At 34.5% G+C, this 22,839-nt stretch overlaps 1 protein-coding gene across 2 annotated transcripts in view; it reads right to left on the bottom strand.

The window, feature by feature from the left end:
• Positions 1-22,839, bottom strand: part of LOC144842284 (uncharacterized) — a 109,727-nt gene that overhangs the window by 10,823 nt on the left and 76,065 nt on the right. For both annotated transcript variants that reach the window (XM_078698726.1, XM_078698718.1), the window contains exons 86-100: positions 22,484-22,701; positions 22,153-22,321; positions 21,316-21,990; positions 12,391-21,087; positions 10,561-12,156; positions 8,541-10,265; positions 7,659-8,060; positions 5,926-7,001; positions 5,662-5,809; positions 5,361-5,542; positions 5,052-5,213; positions 4,612-4,795; positions 844-3,603; positions 467-558; positions 52-216 (exon numbers count right to left, since the gene is read on the bottom strand). In XM_078698726.1, coding sequence (XP_078554852.1) covers positions 52-216; positions 467-558; positions 844-3,603; positions 4,612-4,795; positions 5,052-5,213; positions 5,361-5,542; positions 5,662-5,809; positions 5,926-7,001; positions 7,659-8,060; positions 8,541-10,265; positions 10,561-12,156; positions 12,391-21,087; positions 21,316-21,990; positions 22,153-22,321; positions 22,484-22,701 — 18,251 coding nt within the window. The remainder of the gene's footprint in view (positions 1-51; positions 217-466; positions 559-843; positions 3,604-4,611; positions 4,796-5,051; positions 5,214-5,360; positions 5,543-5,661; positions 5,810-5,925; positions 7,002-7,658; positions 8,061-8,540; positions 10,266-10,560; positions 12,157-12,390; positions 21,088-21,315; positions 21,991-22,152; positions 22,322-22,483; positions 22,702-22,839) is intronic.

The following is a 22,839-nucleotide window of genomic DNA, read 5'->3' as shown; positions in this document are numbered from 1 at the left end:
AAGAAAACATATACTTCTAATGATATAGAAATAATGAAATTATCGACAAACCTTTTCATCTTTTTGGAGTTGAATTTGCTGCTCCGTTGTTACTGTAACATCAGGTTTTTCTTCTTCAACCACTGTGGTTATAACCTCAACAGTTTCTTTGGCTGTGAGACTAGTAACCTCTACCTGTGCTTCAACTGTCTGAGTGACCTCAATATGTTCTTCACTCTGTAGAAAATAATACTATTATATATCTATTTATACATACATATGTACATATATATATATATATTGAAACAAGAATCAGAATCTGTTATTTAACAGAACATTACTTATAAAGTTACTCTATATCTGTAAAACAAGATGTATATCTTCAGAAGAGGAAACACTACCTCAACTGTATGCTATAAATTTATTGTCCCAATGTATTCATGTAAGTGTGAATAATGATGAAAATTAAATAATGCTCATATCATACCAGTGGAGCTGCCTCAGATACTGACAAGTCAACAGATACTTCCTCCTCGGATTTCACAGCATCAGCTGTCTCAGTCACAGTAAGACTTACTTCTATTAATGAAGACAAATAAAACAATAGTAAAGTAGAGCATGTTTGAAGGAAGGGATCATTTAGTAATCCTGAAATGTTTAAATACCTTTTAATGATGTATTTATTTTCCTACAAAAAAGTTTCATGTTGTGAATTTGTCAACAATAAACATTTGCATAAGAAATTCTATATCTTATTACCTAAATACAATGGTCTAAATCCAATAAATAATATTACAGTATAATATCAAACTAGTTTTTATGATAAAATAAGGTACTATTCTACTATTAAACAATTAAGCCAACCTTTTTCAGAAACATGTTTAGTTCCATCAAAAACAATTAGTTCCTCACTTTTTTCAGTTAACATTACTTGCTTGTCAGATTTTTGGTCTTTGTGAATTTCTTCAGAAAACTTAGTTCTTAATTCAGTTCTTTCTGTTTGCATTATTGTTAGAATTTCTTTACTGAAATCTTGTTGTGCTGAAGGCTTTATCGGTTCATCAGGAATAGTTTCTACTTCTTTAGTAAGATCAGTCTTACGTGTTGTTGACATTAATTTAATTTCAAATTGATCGCCAGCTGGCTGAATGACCACCTCACTACCAGGCATCTCAACATGATATTCAAGATCAGTTCTTTCTTCAGAGTTCAGTTCTATACTTTTTTCACTTTGATGTGTGGGTTGCTGTATTCCAACTTCTTTAGTTAAGTTACTTCCAGACATTGGTAATTCTAGTTCAATTTGATCTCTAACCGGCTGAATGTCCGATTCCGAATCAGAATCTGGCATTTCGACATGGTACTTCAGTTCAGCACTTTTTTCAGCGTTAATATCCACATTGCTTTCACTTTGATACACAGGCTGTTGTATTCTAGCTTCTTCTCTAGTAATTTCAGTTTTATATGTTGGCAATTCTAATTCAATTTTAACTTGATCTCCAACTGGCTGAATAATCAACTCACTATCAGGCAGCTGAATTTGGTAATGGAGTTCAGTTTTTTCTTCAACATTCATATCCATCCTACCTTCATTCATATATGTCTGTTGTGTACCAGTTTCCTGTATTGAACACTGTGTCTCATCTGTTTCCTCTGGTTCGGTCAAAACTGTATTTGCAACATTTGGTACTTCTGAACATGTTATTTCAAGTGGTACATCGATAGATTGCACTTCTTCATTTGGTACATCCATATTTAGTTCACTTTGTTTTGCACCATGATCAAGTGTAGTGTCTGTAATAGCAAAGGGTTCTTTACTGGTCTTCGCTGTATTAACTGTCAAACTTTCTGATATTTCAGTTAATCCTTCTTCCTCTTTAATACCTCCTTTATTCAGATATTTTGGTAAATCCTCAATGTTATTCTTAGTATTTGGAACACCAATATCAGTCTCTGCATTTTTAATGACAGCAGGGTGTTTTACAATGACTGCATTTTGTGGATTCTCTTCAGGAACTTCTGTGAATCTGGCCATGACTTCATTAGATTCACCAATAAATTGAAATTGTTGTTCAGGCATATCTAATTGCATTTCATTTTGCTTAGTGCCGTGTTGGAAATGTAGTTGGGTTGTCTCTGTGGCATTGTTGGAAGATTTCTCTGGTAAAATATCTAATACAGTTTCATCTAATGATATTGCTGTTGGTTTTTCCAATAGTTTCTGGGCATCACCCCCATCATCTTCATCATCATCACAAGGCTGTAATGAATGTATCTCTAAATAATGCTGGACTTGTTTATCTCTATTTTCGATCTCATCAATAGGATAAGGATCTACAATGATTACTTTTTGTGTAAGCTCTTTAAGAACTTCTGAAAACTTGGCCATTACCTCTTCTCGTTGTGCCTCAATATTTTCCACCCGTTCTTCATGCGATTCTAAGTAAAACTCATGCTTTTTAGTTACTTGTGAAAGATTTGGCTCAAATTGTGATTTGCCCTGTTGAAGAACAATCTTTTCTTTTGTAACTCTGGGTACTGTATCATGTTTTGGAAGTTCCAAAGAATCTTCTTCATTAGCTGTACCAGTATCTGTGTCTATGTACAGCTCAATTTGTCTGTTAGTGTCTAGAATGTCATCAGGCTGATCCAAGTAGTTTTCAGGTTTGTTTATAACGACTTCAAGGTCTCTTTTGTGTTTTATTGACAAGCTTAAAGAACTTTCCTCTACATTATCTTTATTTTCTAAGTCGTGATCAACACAGGTATCACCTACATTATTTGCAATGTCCACAATACATTGACTAAGTAGCTCTTCAGCATATTTAGAAATGTGTTCAGGAACTTCAGATTTAACATTACCAAAATCCACTTTACTTGTCTTTACATCTGTAGGTATGTCCACTTCAAGGACAACATTTTCTTCTGGATAAGTTTCATCTTCTTCAATATCTTCTTTTAAATCATTTACAACCTCCTCTTCCGCAATCATTTTGCATTCATCAGAAATGTTGTTCCTTCCAGATTCCAACTGTTGCTTATAACAAACCTCTGGTACTTTTTTACTATTGCCAAATGATTCTAATTGTTCAAAATCCGACTCAAGATCATCTTCAATTTGTAAAGAATCTTCTTCAATAAATAATTCTACATCAATAGATTCACTTGTTGAATCAGAATATTCAGAATCAACTATTTTGTGGAGAATAATTGAGTCTTCATTTGCGAATGAAACAGTTTTCTTAATTTTCTTTTTCCCTTTTAATGCTGGTGTCGATTCCTTGATAGTATCCTCAGGTTTACTTGTTGTTAGAGCATCTTGCACTATTTCCCTCTCTTTTGTTGGTATTTCATCCTCCACAATCAGCATGTCTTCTTCACTTACAGGTTCTTGTATGAAAGAATGTTTCTCAATTGGTTCTTCTTTTATAGCTGTATTTAATGTATCTTGATGTTTATTAGATGTAAAATCACTAGGAAAAAATTCAGCATAGTCTGTCCCACTCTCAAATTCACTGATATCTCCAATATCAGTTTCATTTCTGTCTGTTGAAGACATGATAGAGGAAATTTCTGGTTCACCTGTTAGTTCATCTGCTGATTGGTCTTCCTTTTGAGAACATTCTAACCATCAAAAAGATTGGTATTGATAATTTATTTAGTATCCACTCATATGCATATTAGGCATGTAGAACGTCGGCGAAAGCATGATGGTGTACACGGTGCAAAGTATTTTCATGCTTTTGGTTTATTCTTCTATTGTATGCCTTTTACTTTACTAAACTACTTTAGAAAATCATGGTGATAGCTAGTCTAAAAATGTGAATGTCTACAGTATAAAGTAACTAATAACTATAATCACTATTTAAAATAATTTACAAGAAGTACAAGAAACTATAAATTTCATAAGTAGATGACGTACATAAAAATGTAACATATGAAACATTCCATTCCAACATTTTCATTAATATTCAGCTTCAAATATGATTTCAGAATTGTTTTTCTACAGTTGTGAACTACATACTATACAGTGCAATGAAATGTTAGAAAACTCAATCAGCAGTACATGATAGGAAGGATAGTTAATGTTTAAATGAAAAACAACAATGTTGTAATGATATCAATACAATATTTTGAAACTTTAAAAAATTAAAAAAAAAAATGAAATATAATCATTTATAAAAATGAATTTAATTTCTTATAGTACATGATGAAAATTAAAAGCTGTGCTTTATGATTGATTGAATGTTAAATCACCCAATGATGGCTATAGACAACATATATGTCAATTCAACACTACCCAATCATACCAGCTCCATTTTATTATTGTTATTAAATTGTTTAATTTTCTTATTGTATTATTCTATAAATGAAACATTTGAAGTCAATTGAATGATATAAATTTGCTGTATAAATATTTTTAATATTTAAGCTCTATCTACACTATCAAACTTTATGTTACAAAAAAATGTGATTTGCTCATATATGGACATGATGCCCACATATCGCTATCATATTTGGGCACATCACACTTTTTTTTATCAAACTAATTAGATAGTGTAGACAGAGCTTTAGACCTCTATTTGCAATTGGAGGATCCGCTAGTTATACTTGAAGGCAAGAAGAACATACCTTCAACAAAGAGTTGTCCTATAGTTGTGGCTTCACCAAGGTGGTTTACAGCTTTGCATGTATAATCACCTTCATCTTCTGGAATAATTTCCAGTATGTGTAATTGACAAATACCTTCATCAGTATGTTTTACAATATATTCAGGTTCGTCTTTAATTTCATTCCCGTCAACATACCAAGTGACCTATGTAAAAAAAAATTGAAGATAATGTTCTTATTAATTGGTAAAAGAGAAATTAAAATTAAATCATGGATCTGATTGTGTGCAGAGTCTAAAATTACAAAGAGCAGCAATCTATTGTGGAGTGCAGAATTAGTTTAGGGTTTTCCTATTGTCATCCAGGTTATTGTATTCTGTTATGATTGCTAAATAAATATTATTCTTATTAAATTTGAAAGAAGACTAAGCATATTCAATCGAAAAAAAGAGGATATTATACCTTAGGCCTAGGTACACCAGCAACTGAACACTGAAAGAAGACAGATTCTCCATCAACTGCAACTGACTTTTGTTCAAGTTCCTTAGTAAAGTAAGGAGCACATTCCTCAACCTCTGGAACTAGTGACAGTTCTGAGACCTCTGATATTGGTGCTTCCTCAACCTACATATGGAAAAGTAAAAATAAAGTAGGTTTGCATAACCAAAAGAAACATATTTTGCAGTTTACAAGTTTAATGTTAAATGAGAGTCAAATATGATGTGAAACAAAGGCCTATGCTTGTGATTATAAAGTCAACAATATTTTCACCTGAAAGTGTAACTCTGATTGGACAAATTCTTCTGTAACCTTTGGCTTCTTTGGTACAAACTGAATTAGGCTGGCTGATATCTCAACTGGTGGCTGTATCTCAATGACTGGTATCTCATGAATCGGTTCCTCTTTCTGTTGTGGTTGTGGTTCTCCTGCGACAGGACCTTCCTCAGATTCTTCTGTAGACATTTACAAAAACAATAACACACATGGGTTCTATATACAGATACAGTCAAGTATGAAACAAAATAATTGAAATTTTCTACAAAAAATATAAATAGTTTAGTTTAATTTTTACCAGTGACATTAAGTTTAGCTTCACAAACTGCAATTCCAACAGGATTAGTTGCTTCACAGATGTAGATTCCACAATCATCTATAAAAACATCTAATATTTCCAAAACATGGTATTTTCCATCAAAGCGAATTTTGAAGTCAGAAGAAGCCTAAAGGAAAAAACATGTATTTCAATTTAATTCATATCCACCATGATTTAGTAGTAGTAATATTCATCATTGCTTAGTCGAAAGAATAGTCATTTTGTTAGATGTGTGTTACTTACTTCCAGTTCTTGCTCATCCTTCAGCCATCTGATACTGATAGGTGAACTACCTGTTAGTTGAACTTCAAAGCGAACATTGTTTCCTTCAACAACATCTATATCCTCCAATGCAGTGATAAATCGGGGAGGCTGCATGGTAACTTCCACCTTTGCTTTTGGTTGTGCTGCTTGTGGTAAGGTCAACTGGTGAGTTGGGCTAAATTGTACTGCTGTGGTCTCAACTGGTTGAACTTCTGGTTCTTTCTTCTTTGGCTCAGTTGTCTCTAATGCAACTGGTTGTACAGCTGGAACTGCTTCCTGTACAGGTTCAGCCAACCCAAGTACTGCAGTCTGTACTTGTGGTACTGCCTCTTTCTTTATTTCTTCAGCCTCAAGTACAACGGGTGGGACTTCTGGCTTCGCTGTGTTCTCAGGTTCTACAGCCTCTAGTACAACTGCTTGTACTTCTGTTTCTGTTTTACCTTTGGCCACTTTCACTACAACTGGCTTTACTTCCTGTTTGGGTTCAAGCAATTCCACTACAACTGGTTGCACTTCTGGCTCTACTTCTTTTGCAGATGCTTCCACTACAACTGGTTGCACTTCTGCCTTTGCTTCTGATGCAGATGCTGCCACGTCCACTACAACTGGTTTCACTTCTGGCTCTGCTTCTTTTGCAGATGCTACCAAATCCACTACAACTGGTTGCAATTCTGGTTCTACTTCTTTTGCAGATGTTGCCACTTCCACTACAACTGGTTTCACTTCTGGCTCTATTTCTTTTGCAGCTGCTGCCAATTCCACTACAACTTGTTTCACTTCTGGCTCTATTTCTTTTGCAGCTGCTGCCAATTCCACTACAACTGGTTTCACTTCTGGCTCTACTTCTTTTGCAGATGCTGCCAATTCTACTACAACTGGTTGCAATTCTGGCTCTGCCTCTTTTGCAGATTCTGCCACTTCCACTACAACTGCTTGCACTTCTGGTTCTGCTTCTTTTGCAGATGCTGCCACTTCAACTACAACTGGTTGCAATTCTACTTCAATTTCTTTTTTCAGTTCAGCTACCTGCAGTATTACTTCTTCCTTCTCAGGAGCTAAATCAACAATCAAAATTACATTATTTCAGATATAAGCTGCAATTTTGGAAATTTGAGTATTGAAGAGTACCTAGGTTAAAAGATGGCTGGAATAAACCACACTCAAACTTCTAAAAATCAAACTACATATATACTAATGAAGTGATATGATGCTGGCTTTATTCTATATCTATTTTATAATATTCATTTCTAGAATAAATGTATGGCTAATCACACTCTGTAACGCATTCATGAGCACTTTATGTAGTACAGCATTATGTGGTTGCCTTGGTGAAGCAAATAGTTTACTATATACAGTGTATATTAAAAAATATCTAAATAATGTGAAAGTTAAATAGAAAGAGAGCAATTAGAAACAATAAAAATAGGTGGAACTTTAATCAATCTGAAACAATCTACAACTAAAGAGATTTCAAGATAAAAACTTGCTAGTCTAAGTTTTATTCTACATTAATTTGATGATCTGTATAGTATCGATAACTACAAAAGGAAAAAAATTAAATAATCACTATTAAAAACAAACATGCAACGATCTATTTATTCACACAATTTTTTGTTAATACATGCAAGATTCAAATGATGCAAACCGGCAAGGTTTTCTAAACTTTCGAAGCATTGCATTTGCAATAAAGTACAGGTATTCAAATGTTATACCCAGCAGGTTCAGTGTAGCAGAGGTGTGTGCCTCTCCATGTATGTTGGTAGCTCTACACTCAAAAACCTTCTCATCTTCCTCAGTCGCACTTAGTATAAGGAGCATAGATGTTCCATCATTATTATTAAGGATGAAGTATCCATCACCACGCAATGGTTGTCCATCTTTGAACCACTTGACTGATGGTTGTGGATTTCCGGTTACTTGGCATTCAAATCTCACTTCTGAACCTTTATGTGCTTGAACCATCTGTAGTTCCTGAATAAATACAGGACTTATTTGATGGTCCTTGTCATCATGCACATCTTCTTTTACAGGTACTATTTCTGTTGGTTTCTCCTCGGATAGCTTTTCAGTGTCATCCAGAGATGTCACAACACGTTGTTGGGTACCACTTTGTTCTGTAAAAATAAATATAGTAATAGTAATGTACATATAATTAAATAGATATAATATATATTTTTCAGATCTCAGTGAAGTAAAAAAAAAAGTGAAAAAAATATACAATATAATTTTGTATATGGAAAGTATACAGTCAAATATTGCTACAAGTGCCAGAACCTAAACAAAAAATCTTATGTTTGACAAAAAATAAGTAATTTTGTAGCACAGTGCATAAAAAGGGAATTTGTCTTTAAAAAAAATGACAGCTAATATCTATGAATGTGCGGTATTTGTATGCGTGAAAGGGTAAATTAATTTAGTTTGTGAATATGAGATATGAATTGTTTGCATTTACTGTGTACTAATGTATACAAAATAGTGCAAGTGAAACTCATTGTGATATTTTACAACTGATAGAAGTAAGGTTCATTCCAATTAATCTTGGTGTGAAGGATAAACTTCATTCTGGTGTTCTTAAAATCAAACTGTACTCCAACCTTTAAGCTCTTCTTCTAGCGACAATGTTTTTATGTTGCTACAGCTTTTACCATCTGCCTCGGTAGTAGCCATTTCAGAATTATCCACTTTACACAAGTTGCTTGTTGGGCATACATTGGAATTCTTCAAGAGCAAACTGTCATTGTCAATAATTAGGCTACCAAAAGTAGAAACTTTACAATCATTTTCAACAGTGCGACACTCGTATGTTCCTTCATCAGTTTCAACAATAGGGTAAATAACCAAAAAGCAATATCCATCGGACTCATTGATCATGATATATCTATCATTGATTGTTAACAAATTACCATCTTTAAACCACTTTACAGAACTTGATGGACTGGCAATTACCTGACATTCAAAACAAGCAGTACCTCCCACTTTACTTCTACAGTTATCAAGTTCTTTACAAAATTCCAACTGTTTTATGTTATTTTCTTGGAAATCCATATTTGTGACTAGTGATTTAGGACAAACATAAGGTTGGCCATTAGATCCACTTGAAAAATATTCTTCTAACATAGACTCATCTTTAATTACAACATTGTCAAATGTAGAATCTTTTTCAGATATACATGTTTGATTTTCAGCTAATTCAACAAAGATTTGTTGTGAAGATGCATTAATATCTGGAAATGTGTTGCTTTGGTTCTCTAAATATGTGTTAAGTTCAGGTTGAGAGGAAACATTAACAGCTTCATTGGTATCTTTGGTAGCAAGTTGTTCATTATTTTCAGTTAGTCCATCATCATGTTCATCATCAAAACTGTCTACAACTATTTTTGGTAGTTCAATTGGTAGTGAAGAACATGTTGCAAGTTGTAGTTTTTCAGATTTTCTTATCAGCGATGGTTTATGTTGGGACTTTTCAAAAACCTTTAAAGTTGCAAAACTCGATGCATTGCCCATTGGATGTGAAGCTCTGCACTGAATTATTCCTTGATCACTTAGCTTTACAGGTGTTATAACCAAAACAGCTTGATCATTCCTATGAATACCGACAAATCTATCACCTGAAACTAATTTATCATCTGCAAGCCATTCAATTGTTGGTTTGGGATAGCCTATAACTCTACATTCAGCCCGGACAGTACCACCAATTTCAGCTTCAACTTTAAGTGGAAGCGTTTTCAGAAATGTGATAGGTTCAAAATATTTTTCCATTATATCAAACATTTCTTCTTTGCATGTTTCATTTTTAGATTTTAAAATTTCTTCAGTAGTGTAATGCTTCAAGACAGTTGTGGAATGAACATTCAAATCTTCAACATTAAGCTTTGTTGTCGCAATTGCTACACCATGGCTATTGACTGCTTTACATTCATATGTTCCATTATCCCCAACACATATTTTGTTTATCTTCAGTTCAATTAACCCTTGTCCATGGTGGCTAACATGAAATCTTTCACCAGTAACCGGCCTACCATTCTTAAACCACTGAATGGTGGGATTTGGATTACCAACAACATGGGCCATTAGATTCACACTTTTACCAGAGGAACAAAAAACAGGAGCTAACTGTTTGACAAAGCATGGCACCGAAACACAAGTTTCTGGTTTGTCATTCTGAATAGAAGGAAATTGAATTGAATCTATAATGTCTAGATGCATGCCACCTGTCTTTGCTGTGGAAGGTTGTTGTAGCTCTAGTTGTTCACATGTTGGCAATGACAACGCTTTCTGCTTTCGTTCTGAAGCAGAGAATACTTTCTTGCTTCGAAGAACTGAGAAAATTTTACAGATATCATTAAGTAAATTTTATCTTTAATTTAGCTATCAACTGTGTTATTAAAAGGCTGATTATATTTTAAAATATGTGAATAATTGAGAAAAGTAGTTTATGTTTATTTAAATAGTATACTTTACTTTATTTTGAATTTTAATTTTAACAATAAATATATCTGGGTTATTGTATGTATGTAGCAAAGATCACAGGTAAAACAAATCAGTAAATTCAATAAATACACTTAAAACAATTTATCTACACATAATAATTGTAAATTAAAACAAAATACTGACCTTCAATTATGACTTCACAATATGTAGATACATTTCCAGCAATATTAGTAGCTGTACATCCAAATTCTGTGTCATCTTCTTCTTCTACAGGACTAATTCGTAGCACAGCAGTACCATCCTTAAATGATTTTTCGTACCTTGTATCATCTTTCGATAATAAACTTCCATTTCTGTACCATTGTATATCTGTCTCTGGAGAACTTTGAATTTGACATTGCAGAGTAACAATATCGCCAATGTATGTTTCAACATCATTTAAACCCTTTAAAATCTCAGGTTTTGTCTGAGCTTCAACTAGAGACATTTCTGGTTGGAGTGTTTCTTTAGTTTTCATTGGGTGAGATTTAGGACATTCTTTAGAAACCATTTCAACTGGTGTTTGGAGGGATTGTTCCAGAGCATTTTGATCAGATGGCATTACTGTTGACTCAGTTACTTGTGGAAATTTAACAGGTTCTGTTACTTCTGTAACTGTAAAATCATCTATAATTTCTTTGACATTTTCAATGATTTCTGGTTTTGAGATATCAAATTTCATATCAACAGGAGAAAAATTCTCTATTTTTCCGACACATTTTAGTGGTTCGTCAACTGCAACTTCTTTTGAAGGCATAAATTTATCAAAATCAATGGGAGGGTATTCAACTGGGGCTACTGAAAAATCTACTTCTGGCATTTCCCCTTGAAGTATTTGTTCAGGCTGTAACTGAATTTCTGATTTTTTGTTGGGCTGGATTTTGGTAACCAAGGAGGACAAATCTTTGATAGCCTCTAATAGCTGAGGTTTAGAGTCTGCATCATCACTTCCAACATGTACATCATCTTTCAGTGGTTTCATGATTATAGGGTGCTCAAAAATATCTTGTTGTACCTCAGAAGATACTGCTATTTCTGATGGAAGATGTTCTATGTTTTCAATAGGTTCTGGTTTGCTAATGTGAAACTTCATATCACTTGGAGAAAATTCCCCAACAAAATCAGGATAACTTTGCTCTTCTACCACTGCAGATTCCTGTAAAGGCAATATTTTACCAAAATCAATTGAAATATGTTCCCCAGGTTCAAAAGAAAAATCTACTACTGGCATTTCTCCTTCAAGAACTTGTTCAGGCCCCAGTTCAAGTTCTTCATTTTTAGCAGGTTTCATTGTTATTGAAAAATGTTTAATATCAGTTATTTCAGGTTTTTCGGTTTCTATGTCTTTATCTGGAGTTGCAGTTTCTATAGTTGTATCTATAATCCCATCTGTAACCAATTCAGTATCAACAACTTCCATTATTTTAAAGTGCTCTTTTGGTTCATCTTTTATTGGCTTCATTTGTTCTGAATTTACATCCTCATCAATTTCTTCAGGTTCCAATGGCAATGAATCCATGAATTTTTGTAGCATATTTTCACGTGGTAGACCTAAATCTTGTTTAGGTGCTTCTAAAACATCAGTTACTTCTTTGGTGGTGGTGGTAGTTGTTGTTGTACGTTTTGTTACCTCTTGAACCAAACCAAAATCATCATTAATAACTTTTACCTCTGTATCTTTAGTTAACTCAAGGATTATATTTGTATCTAGTTGTTTGCTTTTAGCTTCATCCTTAATTCCTTAGAACAGAAAGCAATATTAAAGTTACACTGCAATAATCACGTCAAATATACACATCAAATAAAAGTTATAATACAATGATGTACAGTTTTTTTTAGAAGTACTGCAAAAAGCAATTCATTTACAAAACAAATGTTAGCATTAAAAAAATTAATTGGGGAAAAAAACTTTTTTGAAATATAAATAAAAATAAATCATCAAAGCACATAAACATCAAATTTCTACTATCTTACCTTTCATCAATTTACATTTCACCAATGCTGAAGTAACAACATTACCAGCAGGATTTACTCCAACACATTGGTACATTCCTTGATCTTTTTCATAGAATGGTGTTATGATTAAAACACATGTACCATCCTTTTCATACAAAGATATATAATTAGATTTGTCCAATGGTTTACCGTCTTTCTTCCAAGTTAGACTTGGTGTAGGTTTTCCTACTATTTGACATTCTAATCGTGCATCATCACCAGGTTCTGCCTCAATGTCATATAACTTTACTTTGATAAATAGAGTTGGTTTTTCAAATGCTATTTCTACTTCATGAGCAACTTCTTCATCTAAAGCAGTTGGGATTTGTTTAACTTCCACATAATCTCCATACTCCGGTACCAATTTACTTTCCTTTTCTAAACTCTGTGGTTCTCTTTCAATTGCAACTTCCGTTTTAATTGTCTCAGTTGTTTCCAAAACTACATCTTGTTCAGAAGTAGATGGAACATATTCTGGAACTAACTCACTCTCTTTTTCCAGAATTAATTCAATTGGTTGTAAACTCTGTGGTTCTCTTTCGATGGTAACTTCAGTTTTAATTGTTTCAGTTTTCAAAATAACCTCTTCCTCAGAAGTAGGTGGTAGCTGTTCAATTGTTACTTCAAACTCTGGCTTTTCAGCTTCTACATATTCACCATGCTCCGGAACTAATTCACTATCTTTTTCCAGAATTAATTCAATTGGTTGTAAACTCTGTGGTTCTCTTTCGATGGTAACTTCAGTTTTAATTGTTTCAGTTTTCAAAATAACCTCTTTCTCTGGAGTAGGTGGTACTTGTTCAATGGTTACTTCAAACTCTGGCTTGTCAGCTTCTACATATTCAGCATACTCTGGAACTAATTCACTCTCTTTTTCAAGAATTAATTCAATTGGTTGTAAACTCTGTGGTTGTTTTTCCATGGTAACTTCAGTTTTAATTATTTCAGCTGTTTCCAAAATAACCTCTTTTTCTGAAGTAGGTGGTACTTGTTCAATGGTTACTTCAAATTCAGGCCTTTCAGCTTCTACATATTCAGCATACTCTGGAACTAACTCACTATCCTTTTCCAGAATCATCTCAATGGGTTGAAGATGCTGGGGCTCTGTTTCAATGGTTACTTCAGTTTCAATTGCCTCTCTTGTTTCCAAAACAGCATCTGTAGTAGGTGGTAATTGCTTAATGCTTATCTCAAATTCAGGTTTTTCCACTTTGGGCTCTGAAAGTAATTCATCTGCTTCCAAAACTAATTGTATTGGTTGAAAACTTTGAGGTTCTTCTTCTATGATTACTTCAGTTTTATGTACTTCAGTTGTTTCAACAATTACTTCACATGAGGTTGATGCCATTCCCATAGAATTTTCTGCTTTGCATTCAAATATTGTGTCATCATCCTCTGTAACTGGACTAATTAAAAGTAGACAATTGCCATCCTTTTCTTGTAAACTTACAAATCGTTCACCAGAAATAAGTTCTTGGTCTCTTAACCAAGTTATAGTTGGAATTGGCTCGCCAATAATTTGGCATTCAAGCCTTGCATCATCAGAAAGTGGAACTTCTATATCTTGCAATGGTACCAAAACTGTTGGTGCCTTTCCTGTAGGTTGTTTTTCAACCAATTCTGGCTTGAGCTCTTCTAATTGCGAAGGTTGTTTAATTTCTATTTGTAATTCCACAGGTTGTGAAGTTCGATCCTCTGTATCAATCACCACATCTGTTTTATGTATTTCATCAGTTATTGTTGTTTCAGTTTTTCCTTTTTCCACAATTAATTCAATTGGTTCTAAACCCTTTGGTTGTGTCTCCATGGTAACTTCAGTTTTAATTGTTTCAGTTGTTTTGATAACAACCTCTTCCTTTGAAGTAGATGGTACTTCAAATTCTGGTTGTTCAATTTCTACATACTCACCATACTCTGGAACTAATTCACTCTCTTTTTCTAGAATTAATTCAATTGGTTGGAAGATCTTAGGTTCTGTTTCCAGGGTAACTTCAGTTTTAATTATTTCAGTTTTTTCCAAAACAACATCTTTCTCAGAAGTAGATGGCACTTGTTCAATGGTTACTTCAAACGCTGGCTTTTCATCTTCTACATATTCAGCATACTCTGGAACTAACTCACTTTCTTTTTCCAGAATTAATTCAATTGGTTGTAAACTCTGTGGTTCTCTTTCGATGGTAACTTCAGTTTTAATTGTTTCAGTTTTCAAAATAACCTCTTCCTCAGAAGTAGGTGGTACTTGTTCAATGGTTACTTCAAACTCTGGCCTTTCAGCTTCTACATATTCAGCATACTCTGGAACTAATTCACTCTCTTTTTCAAGAATTAATTCAATTGGTTGTAAACTCTGTGGTTGTTTTTCCATGGTAACTTCAGTTTTAATTATTTCAGCTGTTTCCAAAATAACCTCTTTCTCTGAAGTTGGTGGTACTTGTTCAATGGTTACTTCAATTTCGGGCCTTTCAGCTTCTACATATTCAGCATACTCTGGAACTAACTCACTCTCCTTTTCCAGAATCATCTCAATTGGTTGTAAACTTTGTGGTTCTCTTTCCATGGTAACTTCGGTTTTAATTGTCTCTCTTGTTTCAAAAACAACATCTGTAGTAGTTGGTAATTGCTCAATGCTTATCTCGAATTCAGGTTTTTCCACTTTAGGCTCTGAAAGTAATTCATCTGCTTCCAAAACTGATTGTATTGGTTGCAAACTTTGAGGTTCTTCTTCCAGGATTATTTCAGTTGTATGTGCTTCAGTTGTTTCAACAGTCACAATTACTTCACATGAGGTTGATGCCATTCCCATAGAATTTTCTGCTTTGCATTCAAATAATGTGTCATCATCCTCTGTAACTGGACTAATTAAAAGTAGACAATTACCATCCTTTTCTTGTAAACTTACAAATCGATCACCAGAAATTAGTTCTTGGTCTCTTAACCAAGTTATAGTTGGAATTGGTTCCCCAATAATTTGGCATTCAAGCCTTGCATCATCAGAAAGTGGAACTTCTATATCTTGCAATGGTAGCAAAACTGTTGGTGCCTTTCCTGTAGGTTGTTTTTCAACCAATTCTGGCTTGAACTCTTCTAATTGTGAAGGTTGCTTCATTTCTATTTGTAATTCCACAGGTTGTAAAGTTTTATCTACTGTATCAGTCACCACATCTGTTTTATGCTTTTCATCAGTTATTGTTGTTTCAGTTTCTCCTTCTCTTTCCACAATTAATTCAATTGGTTGTAAACTCATTGGTTGTGTCTCCATGGTAACTTCAGTTTTAATTGTTTCAGTTGATTTGATAACAACCTCTTCCTTTGACGTAGATGGTACTTCAAAATCTGGTTTTTCAATTTCTACATATTCACCATACTCTGGAACTAATTCGCTCTCGTTTTCTAGAATTAATTCAATTGGTTGGAAGCTCTTAGGTTCTGTTTCCATGGTAACTTCAGTTTTAATTATTTCAGTTTTTTCCAAAACAACCTCTTCCTCAGAAGTAGATGGCACTTGTTCAATGGTTACTTCAAATTCTGGCCTTTCAGCTTCTACATATTCAGCAAACTCTGGAACTAACTCACTCTCTTTTTCAAGAATTAATTCAATTGGTTGTAAACTCTGTGGTTCTCTTTCCATGGTAACTTCAGTTTTAATTATTTCAGCTGTTTCCAAAATAACCTCCTTCTCTGAAGTAGGTGGTACTTGTTCAATGGTCACTTCAAATTCTGGCCTTTCAGCTTCTACATATTCAGCATACTCTGGAACTAACTCACTCTCTTTTTCAAGAATTAATTCAATTGGTTGTAAACTCTGTGGTTCTCTTTCCATGGTAACTTCAGTTTTAATAGTTTCAGTTGTTTCCAAAATAACCTCCTTCTCTGAAGTAGGTGGTACTTGTTCAATGGTTACTTCAAACTCTGGCTTTTCAGCTTCGAGAATCATCTCAATGGGTTGAAAACTCTGGGGCTCTGTTTCAATGGTTACTTCGGTGTTAATTGTCTCTCTTGTTTCCAAAACAACCTTTTCCTCTGTAGTAGTTGGTAATTGCTCAATGCTTATCTCAAATTCAGGTTTTTCCACTTTGGGCTCTGAAAGTAATTCATCTGCTTCCAAAACTAACTGTATTGGTTGAAAACTTTGAGGTTCTTCTTCCAGAATTATTTCAGTTTTATGTGCTTCAGTTGTTTCAACAGTCACAATTACTTCACATGAGGTTGATGCCATTCCCATAGAATTTTCTGCTTTGCATTCAAATATTGTGTCATCATCCTCTGTAACTGGACTAATTAAAAGAAGACAATTACCATCCTTTTCTTGTAAACTTACAAATCGATCACCAGAAATCAGTTCTTGGTCTCTTAACCAAGTTATAGCTGGAATTGGCTCCCCAATAATTTGGCATTCAAGCCTTGCATCATCAGAAAGTGGAACTTCTACATCTTGCAATGGTACCAAAACTGTTGGCGCCCTTACTGTAGGTTGTTTTTCAACCAATTCTGGCTTGAACTCTTCTAATGGTGAAGGTTGCTTCATTTCTATTTGTAATTCCACAGGTTGTAAAGTTTTATCTACTGTATCAATCACCACATCTGTTTTATGTATTTCATCAGTTATTGTTGTTTCAGTTTCTCCTTCTCTTTCCACAATTAATTCAATTGGTTGTAAACTCATTGGTTGTGTCTCCATGGTAACTTCAGTTTTAATTGTTTCAGTTGTTTTGATAACAACCCCTTCCTCTGATGTAGATGGTACTTGTTCAATGGTTTCTTCAAATTCTGGTTGTTTAATGTCTACATATTCACCATACTCTGGAACTAATTCGCTCTCGTTTTCTAGAATTAATTCAATTGGTTGTAAACTCTGTGGTTCTCTTTCGATGGTAACTTCAGTTTTAATTGTTTCAGTTTTCAAAATAACCTCTTCCTCAGAAGTAGGTGGTACTTGTTCAATGGTTACTTCAAATTCAGGCCTTTCAGCTTCTACATATTCAGCAAACTCTGGAACTAACTCAGTCTCCTTTTCCAGAATCATCTCAATTGGTTGTAAATTCTGTGGTTCTCTTTCCATGGTAACTTCCGTTTTAACCATCTCTGTTGTTTGCAAAACAACTGATTCCTCTGTAGTAGGTAGTAATTGTTCAATGCTTATCTCAAATTCAGGTTTTTCCACTTCGGGCTGTGAAATTAATTCAATTGGTTGTAAACTCTGTGGTTGTGTCTCTGTGGTAACCTCAGTTTTAGTTGTCTCAGTTGTTTCGATAATGACCCCTTTCTCTGAATTAGATGGTACTTGTTCAATGGTTACTTCAAATTCTGGCCTTTCTACATATTCACCATACTCTGGAACTAATTCACTCTCTTTTTCTAGAATTAATTCAATTGGTTGAAAACTCTGAGGTTCTCCTTCCATACTTACTTCAGTTTTATGTGCCTCAGTCACAATTACTTCACATGAAGTTGATGAAATTCCCAAAGGATTTTCTGCTTTGCATTCAAATATTGTGTCATCATCCTCTGTAACTGGAGTAATTAAAAGTAGACAATTACCATCTTTTTCTTGTAAAGTTACAAATCTTTCACCAGAAATAAGTTCCTGATCTCTTAACCAAGATATTGTTGGAATTGGTTCCCCAATAATTTGGCATTCAAGCCTTGCATCATCAGCAAGTGGAACTTCTAAATCGTGCAGTGGCACCAAAACTGTTGGTGCCTTTCCTGGCTTGGGTCCTTCTACTTCTGGCTTAGGTTTTTCTACTTCTAACTTGGATCCTTCTTCTTCTGAAGGTTGTTTCATTTCAATTTGTAATTCCACAGGTTTTAAAGATCTATCTTCTGTATCAAACAACACCTCCGTTTTGTGCAATTCATCAGTGATAGTTGTTTCATACTCCATTAATATTATGTCTGCATATGTTGACACAAAACCTTCTGAGTTTTCAGCATGACATTCAAACTCAGCATCATCGTCCTCACAAACTGGACTGATAAGGAGAACACAAGTTCCATCCTTTTCAGTCAAGGAAAGGAATCTGTCACTTTTTATTCTTTTTCCATCACGTAGCCAAATTATAGTTGGATGTGGGTTACCAATTATTTGACATTCCAACCGGACATCTACTCCAACATTAACCTCAACATCATTTAAAGGTCTCACAACTCTTGGAGGTGTAAAGAAGACATCTGCTTCATAATCTGGATACACTTCTTCAATATCTGGCTTACGTTCAACTATTTGTGGTTTAGTCAAATCGAAGTGTGGTAGAGGTTCTTCTTCAAGAACAATTTCCTGTACTGGCTCAATAACTTCAGGTTTACGTACCTCAAATTTCATCTCCTCCAAAGAACATTCTGTGCTCTGTTGAACAATTTGTTCCTCTGGAACAGTATCAATACTTTCTAGTATGTTATCAAAGTCAATGTCAATGTATTCATCTATACCTGATGATAAGTCACCTTCTGGCATTTCTCCTTCCATTACTTCTTCTGTTGCAACATGAAATTCTGTCTTTTTTACTGGTTCAACAGTAATTGTTAATGGGGAAAGCTTCTTAATTTCTTCTGGCCGAAGAATAATTTCAACTTTTTCAGGTGGAGTGAATTCCATTTTTATTGGTTCTGGTGCGAAAAGAGGTTTTATTTCCTTCATCAGTTGTTTCTGATAATCAAGTGACGATAAATGTAATAATTCTTCCTCAGGTGACAATTCACGCTTTATTTGAGTTTTATCAGCCCCTTTAGTACCAAATGTAAATTCAAGTGGCTCAAAGGTTTCTGGCCGCTTTTCAAGTTCAATGAGTGATGTTTGCCTTTGAGGAATATTTGAATCTGTTGGTAATGTGGTAATTGTTTCAGTTACAGTCTTTTTAGTTGTTTTTGTTATTGTCTCAATGGAATCACCATCAGGACCAATTCTTGAAAAGGTTTCTGTAGTTCCATTTATAGAATCACCAAATACAACTTCACCAATCATTTCTTGCTGCCCTCTATTAAAAGTAAATTCAAGTTCAGGTTGCTTAGAGTCATATTTTGCTGGTTCCACTGCAGCTTTACTAATCTGTCTATGAACAACAGGTTTCTGTTCAAACAATTTTTCAGAAAGCACATCGACAGGTTCTTCAGGAATAGCTTCCACACTAACATTAGCATCTTGCCTACCTTGAAATGTAAACTCTAACTCTACATGCCTGGAATCAACACGTTTAGGCTCAACCTCAGCTTCTGATTTCTGTTGCATTACTGTTCCTGGTTTAAAGATACTCTCTGTTACTCGTCGTCTGGTTACTGTCTGAATTTCCTGTTCTGTGGGAACATTAACCTGGAATTCAACTGGTTGAAATCTGTCAGAAAATCCTTTTGACAAGACCTTTTTCTGAGCATCAAGTAATCTAATTTCACAACTAGTAGATGTTGTTCCTAATAAATTTGTTGCTCTGCACTCGTAAATTGCTTCATGGTCATCTTTAATAATGGTAATAACCAATATACATCTACCATCCAATTCAAGGAGGCTAATGTACCTATTTCCATGTGTAGGTTCCCCATTCATTAGCCATTTTATTTCTGGCCTGGGTTTTCCATATACTGTGCACTCTAGGGTAATGTCTTTACCAATTTCTCCTATGTCATCTTGTAGAGGCACAATAATTTTTGGCTTACATTGTTCCTCCACATACACTGATTCTTGAACATAAAATTCAGGTTCTGTATCAGCTGGAGGAACATGATCTACAACTATTTCTTCTTTTAAAACATTTACATCTTCAACAACTTTTTCTTGAGTTGTAATTGTTTTCTTTGGCTCGACTGGAATGAGAACTTTGGTCACTGATCTTAACGATGTGGATTCACTTGTTTCTACTTCTAAGTCTGGCATTGACTCTAGTATATCATCCACTGTAATTTCAAATTCATCTGATTTGACGGATACATCTACTGTCAAATCGGCATAGCAAATAGCTTTCCCAAGCTCATTTACTGCCTTACACATATATTCTCCTTCATTAAGTTCTTCAACTTGATGAATGGTCAAAGAGCAATATCCATTATTGCTTTCAGTCACACTAATATTTGAACTACTCACAATTGGTCTACCATCTTTAAACCACATCACTTTTGGTTCAGGATTACCACAAACCTGGCACAAAAATTGTACCTTTTCGCCTTTCTGTACCTCACATGGTGCAACTTGTTTAATAAATCTGGGTTTCTCTCCATGACCAATGATAATGCTCGTTTCTTTGCGTTTTCTTTTTGGCTTCTTCTCTTTCACTTGTGTTGGCTTTACTATTAGGTCTGCATAGCTTGAAGCCTCTTCTCCAGCAATATTAATTGCTCTACACTCAATGTCAGCAGAGTCTTCACGCTTAAGGTCATAAATAGTGAGGGAGCAATGACCAAAATCATCATATTGAATTGTGTATCTACCACCTGCTTGGATCTCTAAACCATCGCTATACCACTTTATCAATGGCATGGGATAGCCAGTCACTTTAGCATCAAACTTAGCAGTACTTCCCTCTGTAACTTCAATATCAAGTAGCTCATTTAAGAACCTTGGTGGTTTAACACGCTCTTGTTTCTCAAAGTCACTAGTCAGTATCTCTTCAGTAGTTGTAGTGGTTTTAGACGATGTCTTGCGATATGCTTCTTGTCCAGAAATATCTTCACTTATGTCAGACCTTGATGCTGAAATGTAATTATTAATATCATTTTTATTCATAAAGTAGCTACATTAAATGACCAATAGAATATTGTATACCTTATACATTAGAATGTTTCATTAATAGAATAGAACCTCAAAATTATTATTGCTCTCTCTTAGGTTGTTCGGAAAAAATGTAGATTAATACACAATTTTATTTTGATTTGTTAGTTAATCTCAAGATTAGAAAAACATGTTGGTGCATTACATACCTACAACTTTAAGGCTTGTACTACAAGTAGCAGTGCCATAACTGTTCTCAGCACGACAAGTATACTCTCCTTCATCATGAAGAAAGACTTCTGTTATAACCAACAAGATACGGTTCTCTTGTATAATGTACTGAAAATCTGGAGAGTTAGTAATCGGTGTTTGGCCTTTGTACCACCAGATTCTAAGAGGTGGACTTCCAGATACAAAGCATTCAAGCTGAACAGAATCACCTTCTGTTGCAACAGTATCATGGAGGAGCTGTACAAATTTTGGAGGTTCTGGCATCGGTTCACCATAAGGCAGAGGAACATAACCATGAGGCATACCCTCGAAAGACAATTTAATATTAATTGGTGGTTGTGTATACGCTATAGGTTGAAAGGTCAGAGGTCGGACAACTTGTCTTGGATGATCTTCAGTTGCAGATTCTTCCTCTGTTACTGTTTCAGTCACAGTTGTTGTCGTGGTTGTTGTAGTTTTCTTTCTAATACGTTGAAATTCCTCTGTATCAGATCCTTCTCTTGTGATTACCTGCTGTGTAACAACATCAGGTTGACTTTTATCTGTTGTACGATGTACAAATCCAGGATGTGGTTGAAGTCTGTCTTGAAGAATATGCACCTTCATTTCTTGTCTGGCCTCACTTAAATCACTGTCGTAAGAAGCTGTATCAACTAAAAACAAAATAAAATAAGTATTTGTCTTTAACATAATTAAATTGAGTCCTTCAATAATCAATGAACAACTATCCGAGGTTAAATTACATTTCTGTATTTAGTTTAGGTTGTATAAGGATAGGGCTAACTACATTACATTAGTGAGAAAGTTAAACTGACCTTTGACATGTAAATCAGCCACACATGTTGCCTCACCAGCAGGATTTGCTGCCTTCACCATATATTTGGCAGCATCAGTTGGTTGGATCATTTTTATTTTAAGTATGCAAGAGCCATCCTGTGTGATGCGAATGTGGACACGACCACCTGGTCTCAGCTCACTTCCATTCTGAAAAAGAAAACCAAAATCTCATATAATAAAACTGCCATTCACTATCACAATATTATATTCAAAAAGTCAAATTCGATATTGGCAAGTATTCATTAAACATTGTCAACAAAAGTACTATGGCAATCTCATTCAATCTCATATTAAAATTCTACAACTTACCTTAAACCATCTAACAGTAGGCCTTGGGTAGCCAGATACACTACATTTGAATGAAACTGTACTACCTACAGGCATGTCTTGATTACTCATGTATGAGGTAAATGTTGGAGGTGTTATTTTGGTTCGAGGTTCAAGAAGAATTTCAATATCAGAAGTGTACTCCTCTGGAGCAACTAGCAAAGAAGAATGCATCTTTTGCTCAATATCACTGGGTAATACTGCAAAGAAAAGTTTCAATAGAACATGGAATCATTTCACTAACTATTTATAGATATTATGGTACCTGAATGTATCTGAAATTTACTTAGTGGATTAAGAATTTTCAGACAAAATTTTAGAATTATAGGGGCTCATGT

This window comes from Antedon bifida, chromosome 1, assembly GCF_963402885.1.
Source record: "Antedon bifida chromosome 1, ecAntBifi1.1, whole genome shotgun sequence".
Classification (NCBI taxonomy): domain Eukaryota; kingdom Metazoa; phylum Echinodermata; class Crinoidea; order Comatulida; family Antedonidae; genus Antedon; species Antedon bifida.
The sequence above is the reverse complement of the archived record's forward strand: the minus strand, read 5'-3'. Positions and strand labels throughout refer to the sequence as shown.